The sequence below is a fragment of the Capronia coronata genome (genome assembly GCF_000585585.1).
Source record: "Capronia coronata CBS 617.96 chromosome Unknown acBCG-supercont1.5, whole genome shotgun sequence".
Lineage (NCBI taxonomy): Eukaryota > Fungi > Ascomycota > Eurotiomycetes > Chaetothyriales > Herpotrichiellaceae > Capronia > Capronia coronata.
In genome coordinates, this window is record NW_006912897.1 from 1,913,854 (window position 1) to 1,941,297 (window position 27,444).

The 27,444-nt window shown below is 51.4% G+C and overlaps 10 protein-coding genes across 10 annotated transcripts; 8 read left to right on the forward strand and 2 right to left on the reverse strand.

Moving 5' to 3' along the window:
- Nucleotides 1-625: 625 nt before the first annotated feature.
- On the forward strand, nt 626-2,107 carry A1O1_06364 (uncharacterized protein; the record flags this gene model as incomplete). Its single annotated transcript, XM_007727243.1, has 1 exon — nt 626-2,107. One exon carries the CDS (start codon nt 626-628, stop codon nt 2,105-2,107), a length of 1,482 nt encoding a protein of 493 aa, XP_007725433.1.
- Nucleotides 2,108-2,994: 887 nt separating this feature from the next.
- Nucleotides 2,995-4,072, forward strand: A1O1_06365 (uncharacterized protein; the record flags this gene model as incomplete). Its single annotated transcript, XM_007727244.1, has 4 exons — nt 2,995-3,161; nt 3,222-3,334; nt 3,387-3,880; nt 3,935-4,072. 4 exons carry the CDS (start codon nt 2,995-2,997, stop codon nt 4,070-4,072), a joined length of 912 nt encoding a protein of 303 aa, XP_007725434.1.
- Nucleotides 4,073-4,796: 724 nt separating this feature from the next.
- A1O1_06366 (DNA glycosylase) lies at nt 4,797-6,098 on the forward strand (the record flags this gene model as incomplete). The annotated part of the gene is made up of 1 exon (XM_007727245.1): nt 4,797-6,098. One exon carries the CDS (start codon nt 4,797-4,799, stop codon nt 6,096-6,098), a length of 1,302 nt encoding a protein of 433 aa, XP_007725435.1.
- A 1,509-nt stretch (nt 6,099-7,607) lies between these two features.
- A1O1_06367 (uncharacterized protein) lies at nt 7,608-8,267 on the forward strand (the record flags this gene model as incomplete). The annotated part of the gene is made up of 1 exon (XM_007727246.1): nt 7,608-8,267. One exon carries the CDS (start codon nt 7,608-7,610, stop codon nt 8,265-8,267), a length of 660 nt encoding a protein of 219 aa, XP_007725436.1.
- Nucleotides 8,268-9,317: 1,050 nt separating this feature from the next.
- A1O1_06368 (metal-dependent hydrolase) lies at nt 9,318-10,379 on the forward strand (the record flags this gene model as incomplete). The annotated part of the gene is made up of 1 exon (XM_007727247.1): nt 9,318-10,379. One exon carries the CDS (start codon nt 9,318-9,320, stop codon nt 10,377-10,379), a length of 1,062 nt encoding a protein of 353 aa, XP_007725437.1.
- A 735-nt stretch (nt 10,380-11,114) lies between these two features.
- On the forward strand, nt 11,115-12,481 carry A1O1_06369 (uncharacterized protein; the record flags this gene model as incomplete). The annotated part of the gene is made up of 2 exons (XM_007727248.1): nt 11,115-11,957; nt 12,101-12,481. The coding sequence occupies 2 exons, from the start codon at nt 11,115-11,117 to the stop codon at nt 12,479-12,481; spliced, it is 1,224 nt and encodes a 407-aa protein (XP_007725438.1).
- A 6,670-nt stretch (nt 12,482-19,151) lies between these two features.
- On the reverse strand, nt 19,152-19,992 carry A1O1_06370 (uncharacterized protein; the record flags this gene model as incomplete). Its single annotated transcript, XM_007727249.1, has 2 exons — nt 19,152-19,784; nt 19,855-19,992. 2 exons carry the CDS (start codon nt 19,990-19,992, stop codon nt 19,152-19,154), a joined length of 771 nt encoding a protein of 256 aa, XP_007725439.1.
- A 667-nt stretch (nt 19,993-20,659) lies between these two features.
- On the forward strand, nt 20,660-21,469 carry A1O1_06371 (uncharacterized protein; the record flags this gene model as incomplete). The annotated part of the gene is made up of 1 exon (XM_007727250.1): nt 20,660-21,469. The coding sequence occupies one exon, from the start codon at nt 20,660-20,662 to the stop codon at nt 21,467-21,469; it is 810 nt and encodes a 269-aa protein (XP_007725440.1).
- Nucleotides 21,470-22,022: 553 nt separating this feature from the next.
- A1O1_06372 (uncharacterized protein) lies at nt 22,023-23,624 on the forward strand (the record flags this gene model as incomplete). Its single annotated transcript, XM_007727251.1, has 1 exon — nt 22,023-23,624. One exon carries the CDS (start codon nt 22,023-22,025, stop codon nt 23,622-23,624), a length of 1,602 nt encoding a protein of 533 aa, XP_007725441.1.
- A 785-nt stretch (nt 23,625-24,409) lies between these two features.
- Nucleotides 24,410-26,310, reverse strand: A1O1_06373 (uncharacterized protein; the record flags this gene model as incomplete). Its single annotated transcript, XM_007727252.1, has 3 exons — nt 24,410-24,662; nt 24,755-25,497; nt 25,546-26,310. The coding sequence occupies 3 exons, from the start codon at nt 26,308-26,310 to the stop codon at nt 24,410-24,412; spliced, it is 1,761 nt and encodes a 586-aa protein (XP_007725442.1).
- Nucleotides 26,311-27,444: the final 1,134 nt, after the last annotated feature.

The window sequence follows — 27,444 nt, forward strand, 5'->3', positions numbered from 1 at the left end:
CACTGACAGCTGAATCTTACACCAAGCAGAGCTCTCCCTTTCTTCCTCTTTAGACAAAAATACTGCTGTCTTTATCGCGCTTATCCGTGACAAGTCGACACACAACAGGGTACGTGGTGAACTGATGACGCGGAATCGTCCATGCACTTCTGTCTAACATCATGTAGCAAGTCCTCATCATCCAGTCCAGGACCTGTCGCGGGTTACAGTTGTCTCCACTGCAGTGTCAGGCCTGCCCTGCCTCTACCTCCCCGAGTCTCGTTCCAAAACCCACAGCATCGCAGCAACGAGCCATCCATACTCCCGAGACATTTCAATCAGCTCCTCAACCAGCTACTGTCCTAAGCAGACATCTACTGTTCACGCACTACTTCATTTCCTCATTTGAAGCCTCTCGTTACAAAGCTACCTACAATTCACGCTCTCTCCTCAAGGCTCTTGGCTCGCGACTCCAGCTCTGAAGTAGCACATCCCTTGCTTGGCTGCGCCGCGTCCCTCTCTTGGCTCCAGTTGATACTTTGTTGAGAGTAGAGGTCTCCATTGACAGAGTATCTTCCTGTCCGAATACCTTGTCTCAATCTATATCACGATCATTATTGCTACCGACAACCTGGCACCATCCAAGATGTGGTCGACCGCCGCTTCTTGGGTAGCACTCCTCGCGCTCACTGCGGCCCTTACAAAATACTATAACCCGGAACTCTTCAGCAAGATTACGGGGCAGGCGGCGGCTAGGCCAGAAACAAAAGATACGGCACTGAAGCCGACTGCCAAACGTAACAAAACTAAGCGCGCACATGCCAGTCGGCTCGACAATATCAGCAGTGGAACCTCTACCCCGACAAGTGCCCCAGAAGGCAAGGCCAGTAAGAGGAGGAAACTGATCTCTGCACCAGTCGACAACACGGTGGTTGCTGAAACTACAAATGGTCACCAGGTTAGCCTACCACGAGACGAGGATGGTGGGATGAGTAACAAGGAGTTCGCCCAGCAACTTGCCAAGGCACAAGCTGGTACGAAATTGGAGTCTTCTAAGTCGCAAGGCTCAAGCAAGAAGGAACGACGTGCTGCGAGGAAGACTTCTCAAGGGAACCATCCCAATAAGGGAGTTTCCGGTCTTTCCACCGAGGACTCTTCGACGACTGGCCGCGATGCAGATGATGATCTTTCACCGGTTGGATCACCTTCTACTGGCCCTGTCTCAACCGCTCCGACTTCCCGAGCAGGAGACGTTTCAGACATGTTAGAAGCACCGGCTCCAAAACCAACGACCCTGAGATTGACGGATGTCAAGGAGACTACCACCAAAAGTGCTCCCAAGACAACTCCTAAAGCCTTTGAGCCTGTATTGTCAAAAAAGCAAAGACAACGACAGGCTAAAGCAGCCGAGCAGAAAGCATTACGGGAAGAAGCCGACCGTGTGCATGAGGCCAAGAAGCAGCAACAGCTTCGTACGGCGAGGCTGGCAGAAGGGACCTCCAACCAAACCAAAGCAAATTCGTTCACCGCCAAACAAAATCCATGGCAGACTGGGAAGCCAAGCCCCCAGAAGTCTGTTCAAGAGCCACCCAAGACAGAGGCTGTCCCACTTTTGGATACGTTCGACACTGGGGCAACACCAGCTGTCAAATCCGACGTGCCTAATGGTGCAGTCAGTGCTAAGCCTCTCCCGACTATCATCAGCCCCGTCACTGACATGGACAATGCCAACGCCAACGCTGTTCGTCAAGAGGTCGGGGAGAAGGAAACCAATGCCTTGGCCGCTTCCAGTCGGGAAAGGCTGGCTCGACCTGCGCTACATGCTCAAGCTAGCTGGGCTGATGAAGTGAATGAAGAAGAGCAAGACAAGTGGGCGACTGAACTTGCCGGGGAAGAGAAATGGGAGCCAGTGACGACAAAGAAAGGGAAGAAGAAGGTCAAGAAGGATAACGATACGAGCAGTGAGGCCAGCTCGTCGATTGTGCGACCAGTCACAATGCCCAACAAGTCTGTGACTAACGGCACCAAGGAGAACGGGGTCAAGCCACGAATCGAGAACGTCAATCGATTTCAGTCCATCGAGCCTGTGATGGACCCATCGTTCAAGGACGCCGAATGGGAGGCTTGACAACATTCGCACAGGAGGGTACATGTGCTGCAACTCTGATCATGGTTTACTGGGAGTCTGGACTGTATTATTGTTGATATTCGAGATGCATACCTATATCAAGGCGCTGGTTTGCACATCTGTTTGGGAAGCGTTCACTTTCGGCATTGATCCATTCGAGACGCATGGAGAATGATAGGGCCGTGAGCGGCAAAGCAAAAGTGTCAGAGATGCGACGCTCCTAATACAAAGGAGATCGCAATGGCCAAATAAGCATTAGAATTGTTCGAAAATATCACAGATGTTGTTCTGCTTATTGTTGATCTGTATACAGCTCAGCCAGACCTGACAGCCGAGGGTAAACCGAATTGCTGAAAGATGGCAGTCAGAACCGACCATCAGGGGCTGAATATCCTCCGGTCTCAACTCATTGGTTAGAGATGAAGGATAGCGAGTTGTTTTCCCTCCCCGGTTTGGCCAGCGTGTTAACTACCTACAATTGGTCGAATACCGCTGACAACTTGAATAAGTTGCAGCGCAGGTCTTGAATTCGCTCATTGCACCAAGGTTGCTGACTGCCCGTCTACTTACTCATGTTCACCAGCTAGAACTCCCCTTTCTGTCCATTCACATTGGTCTCACAAGTGAGCAGTTGGGTGCGGATCGATATAATCTCACACCTGCGGAAACTTGACAGCATTCAACTTCAACCAAACCACGATCTTGCCCCACGCAATTTCTCGATTCGTTTCCTCTATTTATTTTGATTCCTTCTCCTGCTCCCCCTTGTTACCAACAGACAATCACGCCCGAACCGTGTTCGAATTGCCTCGCCCTCCTTTGACCGACTACCGCCTCCTTTCGTTTCCTCCTGTTCGTCGTCCGCACGGCAAAGCACACGTGTCACCATGGCGCAAATACGAGGAACTGCTGGGTATAACCTGGGGATGAACAACCAATTTGCTTCTCAGCGGACTAGCGAGGCCACCAGCGACCCGAGTCCTCTGGATCAGATCAGAGAACAAACAAGCAAGATTGAGGACTGGCTGACTACCATGGGCGAACCTCTGAAGCCGTAAGTATTTCTTTCGTATTGTTCTTCTGCAGACCGTGTCCTGACCCCATATGAATATAGTTACCTCCCTGCCATCGGTCGATTCCTCATCGTTGTCACATTCATCGAAGATGCTATAAGAATTATCACACAATGGAACGATCAGCTCACATACTTGAGGGATTTCAGACATAGTGAGTGAGACTTGACAAGCAGCTAGGTGCCAGATTCTGACGACGAGGACAGTTCCTTGGGGCATCACACATTTGTTCTTGATCTTCAACGTGATCACCATGTCCGTCTGCTCTACGCTGGTCATTATGCGCCGATATGGAGAATATGCAGTTGGTGGACTGCTCTCCGTCGTGGTCGTGCAAGCTCTTGGATACGGGCTCATCTTCGACCTCAATTTCTTCCTCCGCAACTTGTCGGTCATCGGCGGTCTTCTCATGGTGCTCGGGGATAGCTTTGTCAAGAAGAGCAGGGTATTTGCTGGGCTCCCCACAATGGACGAGAAGGACAAGAAAATGTACATCCAACTCGGAGGCAGAGTTCTTCTCATCTTCCTCTTCATCGGCTTTGTTTTCGCTGGTGAATGGAGTATCGGGCGAGTCCTGGTCAGTCTGATTGGATTTGTGGCTTGCGTGATGGTTGTGGTTGGTTTCAAGGCCAAGCTCAGTGCCATCATCTTGGTTCTCCTGTTGAGCGTGTTCAACGTGCTCGTCAACAACTTCTGGACAGTGAGTTGAACCATCCCTGCCATCTTGAAGAACATGCTAACTTTGTGGCCGCAGCTTCACAAAAACCATCCTCACAAAGACTTTGCCAAGTACGACTTCTTCCAGATCCTATCCATCATGGGCGGGCTTCTCCTGTTGGTGAACATGGGTCCGGGTCAATTAAGCGTTGACGAGAAGAAGAAGGTATACTAGACGCTGAGGTCTGCCCGTCGCGATGAGGTGACTGGAAATTACACGAGCCACCATATAACGAGGAGTACGAGACTATGCGAGACGAGCATGCATGGCGGCCTGCGAGATTTTGATCCAATCTGCGTGGGATCCTGCCAATCAGGGGAGTGAATCTACTTCAACCGGCGACGTCTGCATATCTGAGCGTTCACAAAAGACAGCCGAGTGCATCTGGGACGGCCCATCGTTTTAAGCCTCTCTCTGTGTGTAGCGATGAGCACAGCTATAGAGAGATACCAAAAGTCCACATGAACAAGGGAATTAGAGTCGTAGTCCTACACGTAGCCTGCGAGGAGGATGGAGTTCGCATCGCAGTTTGGTTTCCGAGTCATGACATGGGGAATTAAAGCTTTGACATGACTCGGGCGAGTTTCGGGTATTCATCACTCCGTCGGATCTCCGAGTCTAGTTGTCGCCTGTGCACCATTCCACAAGCGACTCGTAAGCAGGCTCTTGGGACTGTTCAATCCACCTCACCAGCAGATTTCCTGACGGTCCTTCTCCTTCAATCGTTATCGTCTGCCTCCTCGTCGTGTATCTCGCGGCTGTCAGTGAACTGTCGCGGCACACGTTTAGCCACTGTTGTTGGTGATCTGACGAGCTCCCTTCATACGCCAGGCAACAACACCTGTTCTCTGATCTCGAGTTTCCTAATTGAGCAACCAGACTACGTTGACTGACCGTCATGGCTCCCAAAAATCGCATCATCATCGACACCGACCCCGGCGTGGACGATGTACTGGCAATGTTGCTGGCATTCGCAGCCAAGGCAGAAGATCTAGAAGTCATGCTCGTCTCAATAACCTTTGGCAATGTCGACGTGAAAAGCTGTCTACGGAACGTGGTGGCCATCTTCCACATTTTGGAAAAGGAGCTAAAATGGCGAAAGGAGAACGGCAAGCCACTTGGATTTGACGGAATCACCCAATTCAAGCCCATCGTGGCAATTGGCGCAGATGAACCATTGCAAGACAGGATTGAAAGCGCTGACTACTTCCATGGCGTCGATGGACTGGCCGGAACGCACACCACTCACCCTCACTTCTCCCCCGAAGAAAGTTGGAAGACCCTATTTGAAGAGCCGCCTCCAGACTCATTCCTGACCGAGACCGCCAAGGAAGAAACAGATCTAGAGGAGCCAACGAAAACGTTCATCCCTTCACTCGTGCCCGCCCACAAAGAGATCCTGCGTCTCCTGAGAGAAAATGAACCAAACACCATCACTTTGATCTCCATTGGCCCTCTCACAAACTTTGCCCTCGCCGCCGCCGAGGACCCCGAAACCTTTCTGCGCTGCAAGGAAGTCATCAGCATGGGCGGCACAGTCGACGGCATCGGAAACGTGACCCCCGTGGCCGAATTCAATGTCTACGCCGACCCGTACGCTGCAGCACGGGTATATGCATTGAGTTCTCCAATTCCATCTTCCACAATGCCCATCGCGAATGCAGGGTCGCGATCGGTCGACTTACCAGCGTACCCGCCACGTCTGTCGAAACAACTCAATCTCAAGCTCATGTCGCTGGACATCACCGAGTCCCATATGCTCAGCCGCGGTGCGTTCACGGCATATGCATCCGATCTAGCCAAACAAGGCAGCCCCTTGGCGCAATGGGTTACCGCGTTCATGGACCCTATGCTCGATAAAATGGAGCGTCTGCACATCGGCCATGAAGGCGAAGGTGCCGCTCTTGCCCTCCACGATCCGCTGTGTATCTGGTATGTCCTGACACAGGATGATTCGCGTTGGAAACCTAGCGCCCGCAGTCCTGAGGACATCAGGGTCGAGACCGCAGGGCAGTGGACTCGAGGCATGACCGTCGGTGACAAGAGATCTCGCAAGCGGAGGAATAGTGATGGCGAGGTTCCTCACGACAGGGGCAACTGGTTGGGCAACAAGTCGGGAAACAGGATCTACAGAATGCTAGAGAGTCCGGGTCCAGATGCTGCGGCGCCCTACTTGCTCAACGCCATTTTCGGGCCTTGACGAATGCCGCAGAGAAATCGAAGCTTGTGACAACTACTAGTATTCTATTGCCAATACATTGCTAAAGGATCATGTTGGAACAATCAAACAATGGGGTAGTAGAAGATTACACCGGCGAAAGGACCAGGATGCTTGTTCACCCCCGCGCAGTTGCCGTTCAAGAGAACGCCTGCAACATCCTTGCCAAGGCAGGGACATGCAAGGAGGAAGTCGCGGGTCGGTGATATGTATACCTATACTCCAAATCTTGGAATATTCTTGTTGCTCTTGGTTCCGTCTCCCATGGTATTGATGGCCAGCTACAGTTGTTCGATTGTTTTTCTGCTTATATTGGAAGCGTGACGTGCCTCTGTGCTGTCTATGTCCATTATAGGTGCCCTCCAGGTCTGTCTTTGACCTTAGTATTGAATCTTCTGGTGTCCCGACATGGACCCAGCTGCCACCATGGCAACATGCAACAAGAGAAAGCCTGAAGCGGCTTCGACCAGCGAGCAGGCCAAAAAGCCGAGAGGTCCTCCCAACTCGGATGAGTCGAGCGGCGCTTCATCGTCGACGACGCAAGATGCAGGGCCCGGGGGTTTCCCGAGAATGCCCTTCTATGCGGAGCTCCTGGCCGAACTATGCAATCGAACAGGAACTGCAAGCATTGCTCACGATGTCTTCTTCGGCATTCACTTTGTCCTCGAGCTCTTGAAAGATGTGACATTGGCCAGGCCTGACGAGCCCACGGAGGAACAAAAGGAGCCGTCGCAGGCATTGTGTGTTTATGTCTGGCTGATTGTTTTGTATAGAAGCCATACGGCCTGGGGAACTCCAACCGACTCGGTGACACGCTTGTGTGGAACATATCTCACAGCTGCCTCCGCCATACTCGAGAAAGACCCAGTCGAGCGTTTTCGGCAGTCTGTTGTGAAGTTGGAAAAAAGATGTAGGCAAGATCGGGTGTATTATTTACGTTAGTATCGTGACATTCCCCTTTCCACTGACCTGACAGAGGATTATGTCGACGAGCATGCGCAGTATCATCTGGCTATATTCGAGTCACTCGGACGCCTCGGCCCGGTTGACGCCATCATACAAAAGGAATATAAAGGAATTTCAACGTCCTTAAGAGGGCTGATGACCAATCCAGAAACAGCAGAGCAGGCGAGGACGCAGATCCTGTTGATGTTCGCTTCCGTGGACGATGACTTTATCCGGTCATGCATCACCCGCCAGTTGGCACGGCACGAGAGAATGCTCACGCACCCGACCAAAAAAGCTTTGAAGACGAATGCGGCGCTTGCCCCGGATTTCCCTTGTCAATACACCAACTTGTTATGTGACAGGCTGGGTTTGCCCATGACAAACCGTTAATGTGTCGAGATCCTGGATGATATCCACTGTATCTAAGTGGCGGTCCAGAGAGCGACAAGATCGCTGTTCAAATAGATCGCGCAGTCAACACGACCAAGTCATGGTCCACCGGACTGGTACATACAGGGCTGAGGAGATACACCGACTTCAAAGATGGTAACTGTCAACAAACTGCACGAACAGGATCATAACCGCCGGTCCGTCGTCGAACATTTCGTCAGAGATCTCCGTCGCGATCTGGACATCAGGGCCGGCTATGACAAGCCGCGGCATGTACCATTCCTGGAAGTGGGATTCTCGGACCAGGTCATCAAGAGGCTTAGAGCGCACGCAAAGCATACTTGCTCCAACTACGTGATGAATTTGTTCCACGCCGCGACCGAGAGACGGTTTCCCGGTACATTCGAGTTGCATCAACACGTTTTATATCTGTGCTCCGACCCCGCCGAAACCTGGCTAGGTGAAATTGCTTTCACACAGCTCTGTAAGGGGTATATTACGGAGGGCTCCGGCTTCAGTCACCACGGTGCTGGCTTCTCCCATGGAAGCTCATATTGGAGTCGCACGGAGCAAGAATTGAATATGCTCTTTTTGTACAAGGATGCGGACGGGAGCATTCAAAGGCGTTTGAAAGAAGACGGGGAGCTCGCTCGGAAACTCGATTTTGGTCGTCCTGGGGCACAAGAAGAGCTCGTGGGCAAGGTTGAAAAGGATATCGAGGGCATGGAAGCGGTGCTAAAGATGGTGGAAACCATCAAGGAAATCCAAGAGCTCGATTCCGAGAAGACTGAGAATGCAACACCGGAGAATTAGGGACCATGAGTAGATTACCTGATATAGTACAATGATATGCTCGTTCTGGAGATACGGCGTACCCTGACAACGATACCATTATTGGGGAATGCTTCTTGGTCTCGCGTCGCCCACCTTGACAACCTCTGGTGATGCCTTTTAGTCTTGTGCTGCCCATCATGACACGATCATCAATTTACAATTGCGATCCCCTGTATGTATGCTTTTCTGCCTAGATCAGTAAATACACTCAAGACTCATGGGTTCATGCCATCAAGGGTTGTGCTGTCTTCACTTCTCTTGTGCTTCTGCAGGTACAGCTCCTACCACCCCTCTAATTTGGCGATTCTACACACAGACGACGTCGGGATACAAGTCGACGTATTCACCTAGCCACGTCAGTGAACGCGCCGCCGAGAGATGGTACATGGTATGGATGGCTTGCAGCAAGATGAAGCGACGAGCCGGAAACCAACATGATAGTAAGTCCCCAAGCTCCCCAATCCAGAACTTGTTGCGGTGCGCGTGCCTCAATGTGAACACAGCAATTGCAACTATCGCCCAGTCCATTTCTAGTGGTCTAGTTGTTGACATCTCCGATCAGATCCGCCAGATCGTACCATTACATGCCGATACTAAATCATGAAAATTTACTTGCCTGGAGCTCGTGCTATCCGGCGGTACCGTAAGTTTCGGTTTCTCACCGAAACTTCGGATCACTACCGAGCGCTTCGGGTGACCACCGAGCAGGATGTCGTGGTTCGATGTCGAGCTGAGCGGCTTCATACGGAAGGTTGTGACATAAAATATTCAGTCCATTGGATATGAGTTGATCTGGTATGGAAAGAGATCAGACTCTGGCATCCGCCGTGGCCGAACGGAATCCCGTTTGAGACACTTTCCAACCATGAAGTCATCATCTTCGAGGGTATTTATATCCTCGACAGCGAAGGCATATCGGTAAGGACTTCTCCAACAACACAAAGTCGAGTATACCACGCAACCAGCCTCTCAAGCAACCAAAGACTTACAACCAAACACTTAACACTTTTTTCTTGTCCTCATCTCAAGATGCTCGGAAAGGTCTCCCTCGAAGAAGCGTACGAGCTTCCTGACCAGGCTGAGGCCAGTCGTGATCAGGCGGCCTTGTACATCGCCCCCAATGACCTGGAACGGTATATGCGACAGATCAAATCAATCACCACTGAGCGTGTGACCCTCTCGGATGCACATGGGATTGGATATACCATTCTTTCCCTGACCGTCCCCGGCATTCAGGGCATCTCGGACAAGGCCACTGCCGAAAAACGCGCAACCGAGATCAACAACTACATCGCCAACGAGATCAAAGGCCATCGTGATCGTCTCGGTGCCTTTGCCACTCTTTCTATGCATGACCCGGCCCAGGCTGCCGCTGAATTGCGTCGCTGCGTGAAGGAGTTCGGCTTCCACGGTGCACTTCTCAACGATGTTCAACACGCCGGGCCGGATGGCGAGACGTACCTGTTCTACGACCAACCAGCCTACGACGTCTTCTGGGCTGAAGTTGTGAAACTCGACGTGCCAATCTACATCCATCCTGCAGCGCCAATGGGCTCCTACCTTCAACAGCAGTACGCCCAGCGCAAATACTTGATTGGACCACCCTTGAGCTTCGCCAACGGGGTCTCTCTGCACCTCCTCGGCATCATCAGCAACGGCGTCTTTGACCGCTTCCCTAAGCTGAAGATCATTGTCGGCCATCTCGGAGAACATATCCCCTTCGACTTCTGGCGCATCAACCACTGGTTCGAAGATGTCAAGCGACCTCTGGCCAAGGCTGCCGGCGACACATTCGCCGAGAAACCACTCCTCCACTACTTCAAGGAAAACATCTATCTGACAACCAGCGGCCACTTCTCCACCCCCACCCTGGAGTATGTTGCCAACTACCTCGGTCATGACAAGTTGTTGTTCAGTGTTGACTACCCATACGAGACGATCGAGAATGGCTGCGGCTGGTGGGACGGCGATGCAGACAACATCAAGAAGGCTCTGGGAGGCACCAAGGCCTACGCTGATGTTGGCAGGGAGAATGCGAAGAAGCTGTTCCGTCTGGGCAAGTTCCATGACTCTGATGCTAAGGTGAACTAGTGGAGGACTATATGGACAAAGGTTTCGACCTTCTCCGGCCGAGAATTCTACCATAGTTAGTCCCAATTCTTGATGAAATAAAACAATACTATCCCCAACATTATGTTCATTCACTTCGAGTATGTCGTGGAAGACTCATTTTGGAGTGCTGATGGGCTCTGGTATATAAAGCCAAACCCCCTTGTTGGAAAGGGAGACCTTCTCGAAAGCATGACCATGGCAACGACCACCATGAGGCTCCTATAATGGGGAAGAAGCTATAGCCTCAACAGACTGCCAGGGATCGTTGTGGATCCGGATCCCGCCGGCGATCCCTGCGCCCCGCATTTTTCCCCAAAGATCGCAACAGCCGGAGATTCCGCCGGCCAAGTCTTTTCTCCCAATTTTTATGGACACGCCATGACTTGTTCGCGGCAGCAGTTCCAATGATGGCCTATCAAGTATGAACATGGTCCCAGATGACTCTGCTTCAGCTCCAGCGGCCAAACGGCGCAAGGTCCAAGTGGCATGCGGGACATGCCGCCGTCGCAAAGTCCGCTGTGATGGAGGCCGACCTGTCTGCTCTGTCTGCCGGAGAAACGGTGTCAGCATGAGCTGCGTCTACAATGAGCCGTCGACATCTAACAGGTAATACGGCACTGAGTAGATCCTGCTTCTCGGACTTGTATCTATGCCCTATCCGGAAGCTGATGAGGTACTAGGTATATTGCCGAACTGGAGAGCAGACTGGCGAGAATGGAACAAGAAAGAGCCTCTCAGACGCCGAGGGTGGTAAGCGCCGGTGTTTCACCCGCTTCTCTTGACGGTACCTCGAGGGAAAATCAGGACTCGGTACCGCCTGCCGAACCTGGATTGGTGGATGGCTTGGTGATGGTTTCCCCCGGCGACACTCGAGAGGTCTTGTATGGCAACTCTTCGACAATATCTTTCATACAGCGGCTTTCTAAGACCAAAGGGGGCGGCCAACCTCAATCCAGCTCCTCTGAGAATGAAGCTGTCCCGAGTGATCACCTTGTCGACACCAACACTCCAATGACCCAGTCCACCCCAGAAATAATTCGGGATCAAGACCCGCGCGCTTTTGTCTACCCATCTCGTCCAATGGCTGACAACTTCGTTCTTTGCTTCTGGGACTTCGTTCATCCGGTCTTTCCCGTCATCCATAAGACGAGTTTCATGGAAAAGTACGAACGACTCTGGGTGCCTCAGAACGCGTCGAGCTCAAACAGCGCCACCGCCCACAATGATGAGCTAGTCTTTTCCGCAACTCTGAATCTCGTCTTTGCTCTGGGGTGCCAGTATAGCGATCTTGTCATGTCGGCTGAGAAGACAACCATGGGCGACGAGTTCTACCAGCGGTCCCGGAAGATCATCGTCTTTGATGTTATGGACTCAACATCGCTTGGCGTGGTGCAACTGCTCCTTCTAACGGGTGTCTATCTTCAATCTACTACGCATGCCAATCGATGCTGGAACACTATTGGCTTGGCTATCCGGGTAGCCCAGAGTCTCGGCTTACATTTGGATCGACCTATGCGAGTGAACGAGAACCAGCTAGGTCGAGAAATGAGGCGCAGGGTATGGCATACATGTGTCATTCTTGACAGGTACCGTACTCCCCTCATGCTAGAGATATTTTCTCTGTCTGTCAGATTTCCTGCTGACACTGGTCGCCTAGGTTGCTAGCCATGACTTTTGGACGACCTGCTATAATTTCAAAGATCTGGAATGTCCAAACCCCGCTCCTGATCGATGACGACTACTTGCAAGTCGACGGCGAAGGAACCCAGCCATCCTCCCACCCTTCCTACATGGGACTCTCTGTCTACTCGTCCAAGCTCTTCGAGATCTTAAACGACATTCTCAACATCTTCTATATCGAGGACTGCCAGAGGTTTCCCAGTCAAGATGGCGATGCGAACAGCTTCACAAAAATGCTCTCGGACGTCATGAATCTCAACAATCGGCTTGACGTGTTCATCGCCAGCGTTCCAGACTATTTGCAGCCCACATCGGCCTCTGTTTCTGGCGTCAATGAAGAGAACAAACATGTATCACTGCAAAGCAAGGTCTTGTACTGCAGGTATGTACGATCGAAGTGAATGTGTTACAACGTAGAGCTGATTAGTGGTCCTTGAACAGATTCCTTTACACGCGTATACTGCTGCTACGGCCAATCCTTCTTGCGAATGCCGAAAAGGAAGAAAGGAGGCGAACAACCCCTTCCTCACCAGTCCCAACAGCTGATTTAAGCCTCAATGAAGCTCTAGCGAGGAACGCATGTCGACTCTGTATCAAGACGGCACACCAACTTGTTGAGAATATTTATCAAAATCTTCACAGCACCTACCGAAGCTCAGGATGGCACACGGTCTACTGTATGAACCTCTCCCACCTTTTCACTCTTCACAAACCTTTCTATTTTGAAACCTGTCCTGATGTATGTTTCTCTAGTCATATTTGGGGCAGCCACCGTTCTCCTAGCCGGTCAAAGGCTCGCCGCCCTTAATGTCGAAGCAGATGGCATGTCGTTCATTACTTCATGGAACCGCTGTCTGCACGTCTTGGGTCATTACAAAGAGCAAATCCATTCAGCGCCCCAGGCCATTTCAGTCCTACAGGCTTTGAAAGCCCAGGTTGAGTCGTCTGGACGTCAAAGTATGTCCGATCCCATCCAGAGAGTCTCCACCAAGCATTACCGGAAGCTAATTGGTTTCGACAGCGCATACAAATGTTGCTGAAGACAGACAGCCGGGCAACGTCGAAGACCAGACCGCCCCTCCAGCAGTGGACGCGGTCCCGGAAGCAACACTTCAACGCGAAATGTCTTATCCGGGAATCAATGGGATTGAGCCGCTCTCTGAAGCATGGTTCAGTCAACAGCTGTCTACTTTCGATTGGATGAATTTCCCCACCGACGAGTTCATATTCTAGCGGGCTTAAGGGGGGAGGTCTAGCAAATTAACATGTCTGATTCAAGAGAGGTATGTACATTTTGCCATCCTTGCGGCCAGCTCCTCTTTAGTTGGAAACCTGATTGGAAACCTAGTTGGAATTCTGGACTCGTCTTCGTCTGAAACATCCTCCGTCGAAGCCGTTGGACCATCTCCGGACTGCTCGTTGTCATCTGCCTGCGAATCCTAATAGAGGTGTTGTCCGCATTTTCCTCGCAACAATCTGGCCCGCCTTGCCGATTCTCTTCATCATCTGGAAACACGTGGAAGGATGTTTGGTGGGCGGCCAAGGTCTCTAAGAGGCGTTGGTCAGACGCTTGCCCCCGAAGGGTATTTTCCTCCATCATCCTGTTGTTCCGCATCGTCGTCACAAGGAATTCGCTCCTGCCTTGTTTGACAATGCCTATCATGGCAATGGCAAACTTCATGTTCCGGTCCGCTTGATCTTGGGCGTCGGACGCTTGCTTTTGGGCCTCTGACAACTGCAATTTGATGTCTTCAAATTCTGCTCGAGTTGGAACGTTCTCAAAAGCCGAAAGTGCGCCTCGGAGCTCCTCATTTTCACTCCGAAGGTTCTCATTGTCGCGTCGAAAGGTCTCATTCTCGGCGAACATTGCACTGTACTGGGCTTCCAGTTGGTTATGTGCGCCCTTGGTATCTTCCACCTCACGTCGAAGTTGTGAGATCGTAATTTGTTCACGGCCAAGCTCGACAGCTGATGCATCGTGGCCGAGATGGGAGCCTTCGAATTTCAAAGCCTCATAGTCTGCCTTCAAATCATCGTAGGTGGTGCTCAATTTACAGAAATCGAAGCTCCAATCCTGGTAGATAGCTTTCGACTCTACTAAGTCGACTTGAAGGACTTCTACTTTCCTTCGAAGCACCTTGACTTCGTCCTCAAGTACTTGAAGCAGTTCGGGGCTGGCGTCAGATGGTGATGCCATATTTGATGAAAATATGAACCCGCAGTAAGCAGGTCTGCGGACTGTTCTCAAGGGACCCGAACGCCAATGGGCGTCGAGTCACCTGATGCAGCCGGGTGGGAGGGGGGAGGGGAGAGGGAAAAACACTCGCCGCAGCCAGAGGCACGCAGGCAAACAGGGCGCAAGGGACGGGGTTGGAGGCCTGTTGATGATCAGTTTGAGCCCACAGAAACCGATTTGACGGATCAAATTGAATGAATGATGAGTACTCACACTTGACGATGGCTTGAACAACAAGCCGCAGCATTCAAGAGCCTGCGCAATCATTCAACTAAAAGCTGGTTGCGACTTGGAGAGAGAAAGAAGGGGAGAAGGTTCTCAGATCGAAAGACGCAGTCTAGATACTACTAGGCTGCAGTGCCAATGTGCGATGGTGCGCGTTGCTTGGCGAAGTACGCGTGATTGATCAGTACACGTGAGACGCGTTCAATGCACCCTGCTCCGAGTCATATTTGATGTTTTAAGGTCGCTGGGACATCGCAGGATATCTACTAGTTATCTCTCCCAGCGCCGCCCAGTCGGGCCAGTCCAATCTGTTTCGTCCAAGTCAAACATGTCGTACAGTGCCGCTGCGGCAATCAACCACTGCAGAGAGAGTGCAGTCACATTAAACCCTCCATTCCTTTCTCCTCGTAATTACAGCCCTCTCTTAAACGTTAACGTTGATATAGTAGTTCAGCCTCGCTACCCAAGCCGGGATGTGGCACTACGCAGACTAGGGCTCCGGTGGCGCTGTCAGACTGTGCGTCTAATTGGAGGAAGTGTCGCCTACCGACCCTCCCTGGCGCCCGGACCGTCCCGTTCTTGATGGATCCCTCGGCAAGCACGGGCGTCATTTGATAGGGGCAAGCACGCTCGAGCGTATCCATCCGACCCTAGGCGGATCGATCGCATCCGCGCATCGTCTGAAATCCTTGAGCAACTTCACCGACGTCACGCTCTTGATGGCGACCAATCCATATGCATACCACACGCCTTAAGAGTGACTGTATGTCGCGGGACCGTACCTTGAGGTCCGGAAATACGATGAAAGGCATTTCCTGGTTGGACGAACTCAGCGATTCATCGAAGACTATCTGCTATGCCCAACTATGATGCCGACTCAATGGCGATGGCTCCTCATGTCTGGTCCATTGCCGATTACCCTCGACCTGACGCGCATTCACTTATCAACGTCGGTAAGTGCGTAACAAGACAATTTGTCGTCGGAATATGTCAGCGCCCCATCAACAAGTGTCAGAGACCCCCAGTATCGCAAGAGTGTGCTCTACGACAATTCCAACCACTAAGCATTACTAGTAAGACAAGGCTGATACGTCATGTGTCTGTACGTGATATGCGACCATTAGGAAGCAGGGGCGTGGATGGTCTCTCAAAGCTGATTAGTGTTTGTCAGAGCTCATAATGCATACACCTGCAACCTTCTTTTCGTTACACTCTCAGTCTGATTCCACATCGTCACCCAGCAATGAAACTGGTCCCATTCACAGCTAATTGCTCATTACCTTCCTTCCATCCATCCGTCACGGCGGCCTCGACAACCTTTGGTACTTTCTCGATTTGGGAAGGCATCGCCCGATCGAGTCACGGAGACAATCACTGTCGAGGAAGAGATACCTAGTGCCTGTGACTCTTCTTTGGTGCATGATCAGGATCACAGTAACGATTACACTGCAAAAGGAGCAAGGGCGGAGGGCAGCAAGCGAAGGGGGCAGGCCCCAGGGAGGCCCGGACACTCCCAGTGACCAAAGACGTTCAGCAACATAGGTGAGTGCCAATGAGAAGAGCCCGAACACGCAATTCTGAAATACTCACCTCGGCTAGATGATACCCTTCTGACCGGCTTCCTCCCCTCCATCTCACATAACTGGTGTTGGTTATTTCGGGAAAGATATCGAGGATATCTCGCTTCCACCTTGGACAACTGATACAGCCACGACGGCGCGGTGACCGGCCGGACAACATTGAGGTATTCCTTCGATCTCACCACGGCAACAACGGTCTCTCTACTTCAACAATTTCGATCGTGTTTCCTTCTCTTTTTTCGGACCAGGCTGGACCTTGGAGCCAACCTCTCGCGGAGACCGAAGAAATACTGGTGCCTACGGCGCGCACCACGGTATCTTTTTCTCTTCGGTCTCCGGGTTTGATACCGTGGTGCGCGCCGTATATACCAGGAGAGCAAAGATACTAAGCTCTACGGCGCGCACCACGGTAATCAGAGTTCAGGCAAATCCAGCGTCCTCGGGCCTGCGAATTCCTACCAAGGACAACCTTTGCACCCAATTTGCAACCGAGCTCATCCTCAGACGAAGCCAGTCTCCTAACATCAACGTGGCCATAACTCCTAGTCCAGACCGGACCGAATAGGAGTCTAAAGCATTTATAAAGTTCCTCTTACCGAGTCACCGTCTCATTCGATTGATGACTTTACCGACAACGAAGCCTGTCTCCTAACATCAACGTGATCATAACTCCTGGCCCAGACCGGACCATGCTCGCTCCAAAGAGTACCAACGCTGCCCTATCCACGAAGCCGCCTGTCCCCCGTCTAACACCGACTCAAGAGAAGTTGTTGTAGAAATAAGCCTAGCTTACGGGATCGCAGTATAAGGAAGAAGTTAGCATGCTACAGCTAGCTATCGGGTATATAGATAGGGTGGTGGAGGAACATCGTAAATTAAGAGAGGCCATGTTTGCCCTGGACCCTGCCGGGTAAGCTCATTGAGGATTGAAGGTGAATTAGGAGCTACATACTCGCCACCAGCGTGAGCAGCTTTACAACGGCTCAAAACGTCAGTCTTCTGCTGAGCGTCTGCTGTTGAAGCAGGATCTTTGCAAAAGTCAGTATTCGATCTGCATCGGGATATTCTTTTCCACGTTATTCTGCCTTTGCTCCTTCAAGACCCGCTCCGCTTCGTCTTCTATCTGATCATGTTTTCTGAAATGCTCGATATCCTCCAGATGCACCAGATCCTCCTCTTTGGTGTTTTCGTCATGGTATTTCTCGAAATGGTGAATCTGTTGTATCGGCTCGCTCGTCGAAGTTCATACTCGCTTTTGGCGTAGTAACGCCGCCGCCGCTAGATTGCGACTTAGAACCGAAGGACTAGTTAACGACAAACTAGGTGACTATAAAGATGGCGATGCCCTGAACGATTATCTATATTATTAACTATAACCATTAGTATATAACCGTGGATATTTTGTAGTTTTGTGTTCTCACCTTTCCTCCTTACTCTTACCGGGCGGTAGTAGGCGCGCCGCTACCCCTAGACTCCGGCATAATAGCTGCAGGAGACGTTGAGGTACGATTAAAGCTATAGTGTTAGACCTATTAGAATGGGAGGCAGGCGAGGGTACAAGATGGGTAGATTGACGACGAACAAGAGGCCTGCTCTGTCAGCAAGAATCAACACTCCTGTCTCGGACAAAGGCACCCGATAGAACAAATAGAATAAATTAAGGGCGAAAAAGAACAGAACAGTCAGCGTGGTGCCGTTGTTGGGTAGCACGTTTCGTGGAGAAGTCAGAGCCCGTATAGTACTAGGATGGCGTACTGTGCGCAGCACTTGGAGCCGTTGAAGGTGTATTCCTCCTAAGGGTCTGGCGGGTTGTAGAAGATGACCGACGTAGAACGGTCGTACCTCTGCTTATTGTGGCTGTCAATATCCTATGCCACCGGGCGCGCTGTCACATTCGTCGACTCGTCGTCTGTAAGCCGGGACTCGTAGCACGCGTTATTGTAGATGGTCCAATCTTGTCGGGCTTTGCATATTTTGACTGCAAAATTTGCGAGGCAAAGTTAGTAGACTAGCCACAAGAGTCAAGAGAGATGGAACTGAGAGGACAGCATACACCAGAAAACCTGCCATCCAACGCGGATGAAATAGGACGGGAGGCCTTCGTCGGATTAATCACGATTATCATTCTCTGGCACACCGATTGCCCAGGAGTCTCAATGGTCTGCCTCAGTCTGCATCCATCTGGCTCCGATCGTAGTATCTCACCGAGTCACCGTCTCGTTTAATTGACAACTTTGCCGATATTGTCAGCTCCGCTGAGAAGGCCATGACGGCGCCCTTGAACGAATTCGGAACTACCGAGGCATTTGTTCGAGTCGTGACTATCACTCCAGGCTCAGACCGCACCGAAAAGGAGTCAAAGGCACGTGCACAGTGGCGGACCGGCCGCTAGATCTGGAGACTCGGAATGGGGCCCACCTACATCAGTCATTAAGATGCTTATGAAGTCGTCTCTGAGAAGAGATGAAATGTGGGATCTTGATTATCTGGGGAGAGTGCCGTTGTAGTGAAATAGCTTAATATACGTACAACCAAATCTAATAACTAAATGGATGATCATGTCATGGTAGACGATAGAATTCATAAGGAGCCATATAAAGATATCATCCTCAGGAGTCCACTGTATACTCAGCATGATCTCAAGGGCACCAGGAGGACACCAGTATACTGAAATAGACAATAAACCACGTAGCAAATGTCTACATCGAAATCACTGATCGTATCATGGCAGGCAACAGAGTCCTACAAGATGCCACAAAGAGACGTTATCCGTAGGAGTACGCTGTACACTCAGCATGATCTTAAGGGCACCGGGAGGACGCCAGTATGCTGAAACCGACAATATACCACGCAACAAAAGTCTACAACGAAATCACTAATCGTATCATGGCGGGCGACAGGGCATATCATGAATTGTATTCACTGCTTTGTTGACTATGAACGAACACCTCGCCGCCTGATGGGCTGCATGACTATGATTCTGCCACTGCCCCTATCTTCAGCACGCCTCGCCACATTTCTGGATGCTTCCTAGCATCCTCGGAGGCGGAATCGCATCTTGCGCAGCAGGAAACGAGCTCCAAGCACGCAGAAACCGAGCAGAACCATGAAAACAACCCATTTCCACGCCCCTGATCGTGATTTGGCTGGCTCAGGAGGAAATTTGGGCGAGAACAGGTCTTTCAAAACAGCAGAAATGGCAGTTTGGCAGCGATTGAGAGCGGTTTCCATGTCCGTAGAGGCCTCAACATCGTCTCCAAGCAGTCGTTGAAGCAGGTTGGTGGCACAATTCTCGAGATTCCGCTTGTGACTTGATTCATTCGACGGTGGAGGATCGTCGTGGATGAGTGGGAGTCGAGGGACAGGAGGGCGATTGTCTGGGTGTAACATGCCAACAGGGACGTTCTTGTGAGCTACGGGAGCTGTATAATGTAGAGAAGCCCATGGAGAAGTCGGAGTAGCCGAAAGAACACTGGTTGTTGGCGCGTAGGAGAAGTTTGGATCCATCCATTTGAGGCCGTGAAGCCAGGTAGAGATTGTGAGGAACACGACGACAGTGACAGCGCCAGCCAGGACCAAGAAGCTGAGAGTCAAAATGACCCAGAAGAGGGCATTTCCGACACTGTTGCTGCGTAGACGGAGGAGGTAGTTGTAAACCATTGACTATAGAAGCCCCGTTAGTATCTCTTGGATGAAGAACGATCAGAATACCGATCTCAAGGCTAGAGCTTACCAGAAAGGTAAACACGGCTTTGAAAGGAGCAGCTGCACTGCGACGAAGACGTTCACGCTGGCTGTTGACGGCGATGTGGTAGATGTGCTCGTTGTACTCCAGATCGTCCAGATCGATGTCGTCTGGTCCCATATCCATTTTTGCAGTTGAGTCAAGGAAGCGGAGAAGAGAAGAAGCGGATCTGAAGAGTCGTAGGCCGTCCAGCGGAGAGAAAACGATGCGAGCTGTGGATCTGACTGTCCAAAAACCAATCGTCTAGAGTATGTCGTCGTAGGATAGAGGGTTATGGGTCGCCGGCGAGCTATACTGGCTGTTAGCAAGGACTGTAGAGCATCTGGAGAGGATGATATACTTCGAAAAAGGTGTGTAGAGGAAGGAGCAAGCGGCGAAGAAGGCGTGGTCGGATGGCAAGAGTAGACAGATTTGAGGCGAGTGGAGACGAATACCACGACTCAAAAGGCGAGGGCTATTGATCAAGTTCGAGGTTTGAATGGAAGACAATCACTCTCTTGATCAATTCATGAGTTGAAGAGATTTTAAGTGTGACAATTGATTCGTGCTAGCCTTTGTTCAGAGGTGAGACAGTCTGTTGGGGCGCGGTTTGTGATCGTCCAGGCGACGAGGCTGTACAATGAAACCGCAACCTTGGAGTGGCAGGTTGTTCTGCCGTGTGATTCAAGCCGTGACTGCGATTCTCTGCCTTTTGTTCATCGCTGTCGCTCTCACCTATCTCCATTCCTCGTCTATCACTCTGAACCTCTTTGACAGACAAAAAACCCCTTTTTCGATCAATCCATCAATCGAAATGGCCCGTGTGCGATCCAACGACCCCTCAGCTGGCAAGAAGTCTCGAAATGCTGCCAAAAAGAGAGGCAGAAAGACTCCAAGCACCCCGAGAGCCCACACGACTCAAGCTCGACGACCGCGTCTGCATGGACCATGGCCAGAAGGAGAGCGCAAGGCCATGTACAATACGATGAAGTACTTCCTTGAGCACGATCCCGACAAGGCGGACGAGAATTTGAGGATGTTTCTGAGCATACAACCGTCGATCTGGACCAAGATCTCGAGAAATGAGCAGTTTGAGCCGAAAGATCTGTCGAACGAGGCTGTGGCAGGCATCAACCAGATCATTTACGCCCGTGACATTGCCAAAGACGTCGATATCAAGCTTCCCCAGCAAAAGGTGACTCGGGCAATGAGGGATTTCAACGACGCCAACATGTGTAAGATGTCCCAGGCCAGGTTCGACGAATTGCAAGGCATCATCCGGTCTGTCGTCCCCAGAATGATGCTCCTGGTTCCCGAGGTCGCCCAGAACATCGAGCCCAGCAGTCTGCCAGAGAACGTGCAGATACTGATCCACAAATACCTCAACCAGCATCTCCCTGACGAGGTCCTGGCCGACATCTGGTGGGAGGAGGACGACGAAGAGGCAGAGATTGAAGGCTATGAGGCCAATGAGGAGGACGAGGACGAGAATGACGCCGAAGACATGGATCTGGACATGGACGAGGCTGAAGAAGAGGACAAGGACGGCAATCAAGGCCAGGAAATGGAGCTGGAGAGGCGGTTTGTGAGCCGGGAATTGAGCGAGACGAGCGAGGAGCTTTGAGTATCATGGCAACGACCTTCTTCTTGTATTAGTCATGGACAGGCAGGCAGCAAAGCAGGCAACCTCAGCCTTGCCGTCGTTGTCCCTTTCTAGCTAAACAACGAATACCTGCCGAATTGGGAAAAGGGGGTCCATCCCGATCACGTGATAAGTGGTTCTCACGTGAGCAGACGGACACACGTGACATCCATCGCTTATTCATTTTGCCGGTGAAACCACAACCTCGTCGTCTTCCTGATCCAACAATGTAGTTGCTTTTTGTGGCGGGAGCTTGTCCACGTCGCATTTCTCACCTGTTCGTTATGTTCATATCGGACACCACTTCAACAATGTATATTTAACGATGCTCTGGGGTAGAACCAGGAACAAGAGAAGGGAACAATCATACTTAAAGATAGGAGACTCCTCGATATCAATGCTGTATAAAATGCCGGTGTCTCCATTGAGCCATTAAAAACCCAGCAGCGGCAACGCATGCGAATTTTCTGTGGCTCCCAACCGACCATCATCTATTACAACCATTTATTATTCACACATAGAATTGACCAGGACGATGGCATCCCTGACCGCGTCTATCCACCATAAAGTTCTCTCGTTCCCGTCTGTTTCTTTCTCGCCGTTATCGCGTCTTAACAGCTGCTACTCGTTCGCTTCGTCCTCCTCGATCTGTCGTTCCCCCGCACATCTCCTGCATCGGCAAGTTCACCACAGTCATTTCGCATCTACAGCCGCACAAACCCTGGCCAAAGCTGCCTCCCCCACAGTCGCCGTCAGCAACCTGGCTCCCTCACGCCCTTATTCCTCTGCCACCACTCGTCTGAGTCTCATCTCACGACACCTCAACGAACATCACCAATCCTCGTACCCTCCGATCAACACTCCCTACACTGCCGAACGAGAGTCCTTGCCTGCCTCGACCGACGACCTTCCCTACACACCTCTCCAACGATCACCGTCTCACGTCCAGAAGAGACAGTTGTCCACCTCAGCATCCAACATGTCTACACAACCACCGCATCCTTCGCTCTTGATCCCGGGGCCGATCGAGATCACCGACGAGGTTTCCCAGTCTATGAGCCACTATGCCCAGTCCCACGTCGGACAACCTTTCGTCAACACCTTCGGCGAGACCCTGACTCTGCTCCGCGATCTCTTCCAGACCAGCAACCCAGGCTCGCAGCCGTTTGTGATTGCAGGAAGTGGCACTCTGGGTTGGGATCTTGTGGCGGCCAACCTGATCGAGCCGGGCGAGGATGTTTTGGTGCTACACAGCGGTTATTTCGCCGACTCGTTTGCCGAATGTATTGCGACCTACGGAGGGAAGCCGACCCAACTCAAAGCTCCTATTGGCGACCGACCACAACTGCCGGAGATTGAAGCTGCGTTGAAAGAGAAGAAGTACAAGGCCGTCACCGTCACCCATGTCGACACCTCAACTGGCGTCTTGTCCCACATCCAGCCTCTGTCCGATTTGATCCGTCGCGTTTCCCCCGACACGCTTCTGGTGGTTGACGGCGTCTGCTCGGTGGGTGGAGAAGAGCTGTACTTCGACAAGATGTCGATCGATGTGGCCCTGACCGCCTCGCAGAAGGCCATTGGCTGCCCGCCGGGTCTTTCCATCGTGATGGTGTCGGAGAAGGCCATGAACGTGTTCAAATCGCGCAAGTCTCCCCCGGGCAGCTACTACGCCAGCTTTAAGAACTGGTTGCCCATCATGCAGAACTACGAGGCCAAGAAGCCTTCCTATTTCGCAACCCCTCCTACTCAGTTGGTCAATGCCCTCAACACGGCCTTGAAGCAGCTTCTTTCCCAACCGATTGAGGCTCGTATCGCTCAACATCACAAGATCAGCCAATATGTCAAGTCCGAGATCACGAAGCTGGGGTTGAAGCAATTGCCCACAGACCCGGCCAACGCTGCCAACACCATGACAGCCATTTATTTGCCCGAGGGAATGACGCCTCCAGAGATCTTGCCGAAATTGATGGCCAAGGGTGTCATCTTTGCCGGAGGTCTGCATCGGGAGATCGCCACAAGATACATTCGTTTCGGCCATATGGGCGTGACTGCCATGGATGAGTCGAGAGGGGAGATTGACAAGGCTATCGAGGCTTTGAAGTCGGGTCTGGCCGAGGTGGAGAAGGCCAAGAAATAAAGTCGAAATCAATTGAAAGTGACTGCCTGATCCAAGGACTTCTATGCAACAGAGGAGGCATATTGCATAATTAAGGACCGTATATGGAAAGAAAGGCAAACGACGCGGATATTCTAGTGGGAGTACAAACCAAAAAAAAGGGGCCATTAGTGAGGAATAGACAAAATCAGAGAACAGTGTGTCTCGTTCGTATGCTTGATCCCATTTTCAAGTTAGCAATCCTTCACGGTTTGATATATGTATCGTACGCCGCACGGTGTCTATCTGGATCACATACTTCCAGCGTACAGGCGGAACTCCTGTCCGTTTGGACTGCAGGGTCTTGGGTGCACAAGAAACGCTTAACCACACAGGTAACTAGGATCGTTTATTTCCTCGTTAGCATAGAGCCACCAACCTGACAGTACAGATGATAGGGACATGTGCTTGTTTGTTCTCAGTCGGGCAACAAAGAGAGACTCTCGAATCGAGAAAACTCTCCTCTTTGGCTTGAGGGACAAGGGACACATGACATCCTTTTCGACATCGCTGAGAGGACTCTTGTTTCCCACCAGTAGCGAATATAAATCGGTGGATGACAGAGGTATTCGTTTTGTGGTAACTTGGCCAGACGAAACATCAGTCGCCAAAGCCGGAAGCTGTTGTTAGCGACTGGCGACGATTTAGAAGTATTCGGATTAGATATCCTCGAAGATCTCCAGTTGTTTGTGAAACGCAACAGCCGCAGCGAGAAAATTGTTGGCCATTGTGTTTCCTACGATAAGAGGCTTTCTTCCCCCCTTCTGTCATCCTGCTGCAGGACTCTGCGTGATGAGGCTTTCGGCAGACCTGATCACTTCTGCAGAAAAATCATACACGCTCTGCAGGTGAAGCGACTGGGTCTCGGAAAGACCGGAATGGGGATAGAACTGTGTGGTGATATGATCCCGACAATTTCGGAGAAGAAGGGCGTCCGAGGCCGCGCTTGCACTCGAAGGGTTGAGGAGGATGTTGCAGAATAAAACCAACGTTGCCGACACGGGATAGAAGAGCACGACCCTAAGTGATCCAACATGGAAGAGTCAGTAGTGCCCAGCAAAACCAAGTCCAGCGGCTTGAAACGCAGCATAACGGGAAGATGTAAGACGTACCAGAAGATGTTTGGGATTTTGACCAAGACCGGATCGGCAGCGTGAAGAAACGAAAGTAAAGAGCGACTGGACTCTAAAGCAAGGTCAAGACTGGAACTAAGACCTTCATGTACTCTGTGGTTGTGAGCCCAGTTCTTGCAGCGACTGCTGGCCTGGTGGATGGTCGTCATGCAATGATAGTATTCCAGTTGCAGGAGAAAGTAGCGAACACTCATGTTTTCGAAACACAGCGAGTCCTGAGTTTCCAGCGAGAATGAGAGCTTGGGCCGGGATTCTGCTGGGTGCGATTGTCTCCAGTTCTCCAACAATTCGTCCAGCTCACGAATGTCTCTCAGAATTTCGGCGTCGGATTTCTGCAGGGAATGTGGGGAATATAGCTTTTCGTATGCTTTTGACTTGATCAAACTCAAGCCTAGATCGCCAGGGAAGCGCAGGTTGCCATCGAAATCGGCGGCCCTTTGTTTCAGGTACCATTTGGGAAATGTCAGGTCACATGAGGTGTCGTTGATGATGGGTGGCCGTCCGGTGCGGAAGGTGATCTCTCTGTCTAGACTGTAACAGACCCAGAAGAGGTCTCGTCGATGGAGGATCGTCCTGGTTTCGATGCTCTGTGGCTCTGAAGGAAGAAGATCCAACTCTTCACCAGGGTAGAGGTGGGCACCCAACATGAACAAGAACCGCGATGCCGTCGACAGGGTGATATCCAGAGGTTGGAAATGTCCACAAGTAAATTGATAGACAGCCTTGCGGATGATTAGTGATAGACAAGAGAGTGAAGACCCTAAACTGACCTGCATCATAAGTGCATCCACCGCTTCGGTACTGGCACGGGCGTTCAAGATGTCAAGAAAGAGGAGTTCCGCCGAACTACCACCGTCCAATATGTCCACAGGAGGCAACTGTGACTCGGTGGCCGCATCGCCGAGCAGGGATGCTGCAAGGGCGAAGAACGAAACAATGCATGCTTTGGCTGAAAGAGCGTCGAGACTGCCGGTCAGATTGGCATCGTAAGCCTTGTCGAGGGTCTGCGGAAATAAGACTGGATCTGCAAGTGGAAAGGCATGAGAGGCCTCGGACCGGTGATACAGATCTAGGTATTTCTCCACCACCGCTCGAGGCGGCAAGTCTTGGATTCTTCCATCCGCCACAGTTCTCGGCCGACTTGCCCTGGGCCAGGCCGGTCGTCGGTTTTGCCAAAGTGGTCCCTTGGCCTCATGTTTGCCAATAGGAACGTCGTTTTCATCGGCCCGAAAACCTATCCATTTCTGACCCTCGCGCGAGAGGAAAGGGACTCCATGGAACATGTTGATATCCCCGAGCTTATAGCCGGCGCAGTAGATTCGTCCAACATTTTCGAAACTGGGAGATTCGGCTTCGACTGGACCAGGACGCCCGTCATCGTTAGGTTTGGTTATTGGCTTGGGGAGAGTCGTATGCGACGGCCCTTCATTTTCGCCTAGAAAGGTGAGTTTCAGTCTGTGACTCGGGGTCGAAGAGCATAGCGAACCATTGCGTCTTTTCAGATTATCCGTGATCAACTGCTCTATTCGTTCCATCCGGCGGACGAGGTCACTCTCCTCCAGTTTTCTGTGCGACACGGTCAATTGTCAATACACTGCATCAAATGGATAAAGTCATCCACAAACCTCGACCGGGTTCCTCTCCTTCGACCGCCTCGCATTCTTTCAAAGGTACATGGAAGGCCATGATGCTGACACCAATTGCACTGAGGTCTGACGCCGTCGCATTTGATCTAAACAGAACATAGTTAGATATTGTTGGGGAATTGCCAGAGACTGGAGCGAGTAATAGAATACCTTTTTGGCATGACAGGAATCACAAGCGCGCGATATTCTGGGACTAGCACGACTGCTTGTGATTGAAACATCGGGGGAAAGTGACGCCGGCGTGTCTGACATCGGAGTGATAGTAGACTTGCCGGTTGTGCAGACGCCCAGAAGATGTACAGAGTAGTGGCGCAGGATCCGATCCTAGCGGTCGCTTAGAACAAAGGCCCAGGCTTATCAAGATGCTCAAACCTGGGCGAAACTGGGCTTGTTTCTCGGGATTGGCGTTCATATGCGGCCGGAATGGGTTTGTTGAAGATGGATGGGAGATTTCGGCACTTAAAGAGACTCTCGGGTAAGTTGCTGCCGCTGAGTCAGCGGCACCTTAGTCAGCGGCACTTCGGGGAAGGCGGGTCCACAATTGTGACAGGCATCGTTTCCACTTCGGGAGCGAGATGGAACATCTGAGTCGGATCGGCTGCAAACCTGCCCTTTCCCGGAAGAATCAAGCGGTCTTTACGTTGAATGTTGATGCCCGGCAAGATTCAGATGTCGTGGTCTCTCAATGTTCTGGGTAAGCCGCTCTCTATTGGAGTTGTTGTGATTGACCTTGACTGAGGCCAGGCAATAAATGGAGCACGGACACTCGACGACCAGTCGCTATCATTCCTCTGGCCTTGAGTCTTGAGATACAGTCCAGATAAGGTCTACTAAGCACTCGGGACATATTAGCTCCGAGTGCGTACAGCCTTAGGCAGCAGCAATATCAATGCGGATCCCTCCGAGTCAACCGACTGGCTAGACCTTGTCAGGCTGGCCCCCCAAATGTGGATTCGAGCACAATGTTTTTGCATTCGCCGTTGATCGTATTTCCAATGCGTGGGTCTTGGACTTGACCCTGGC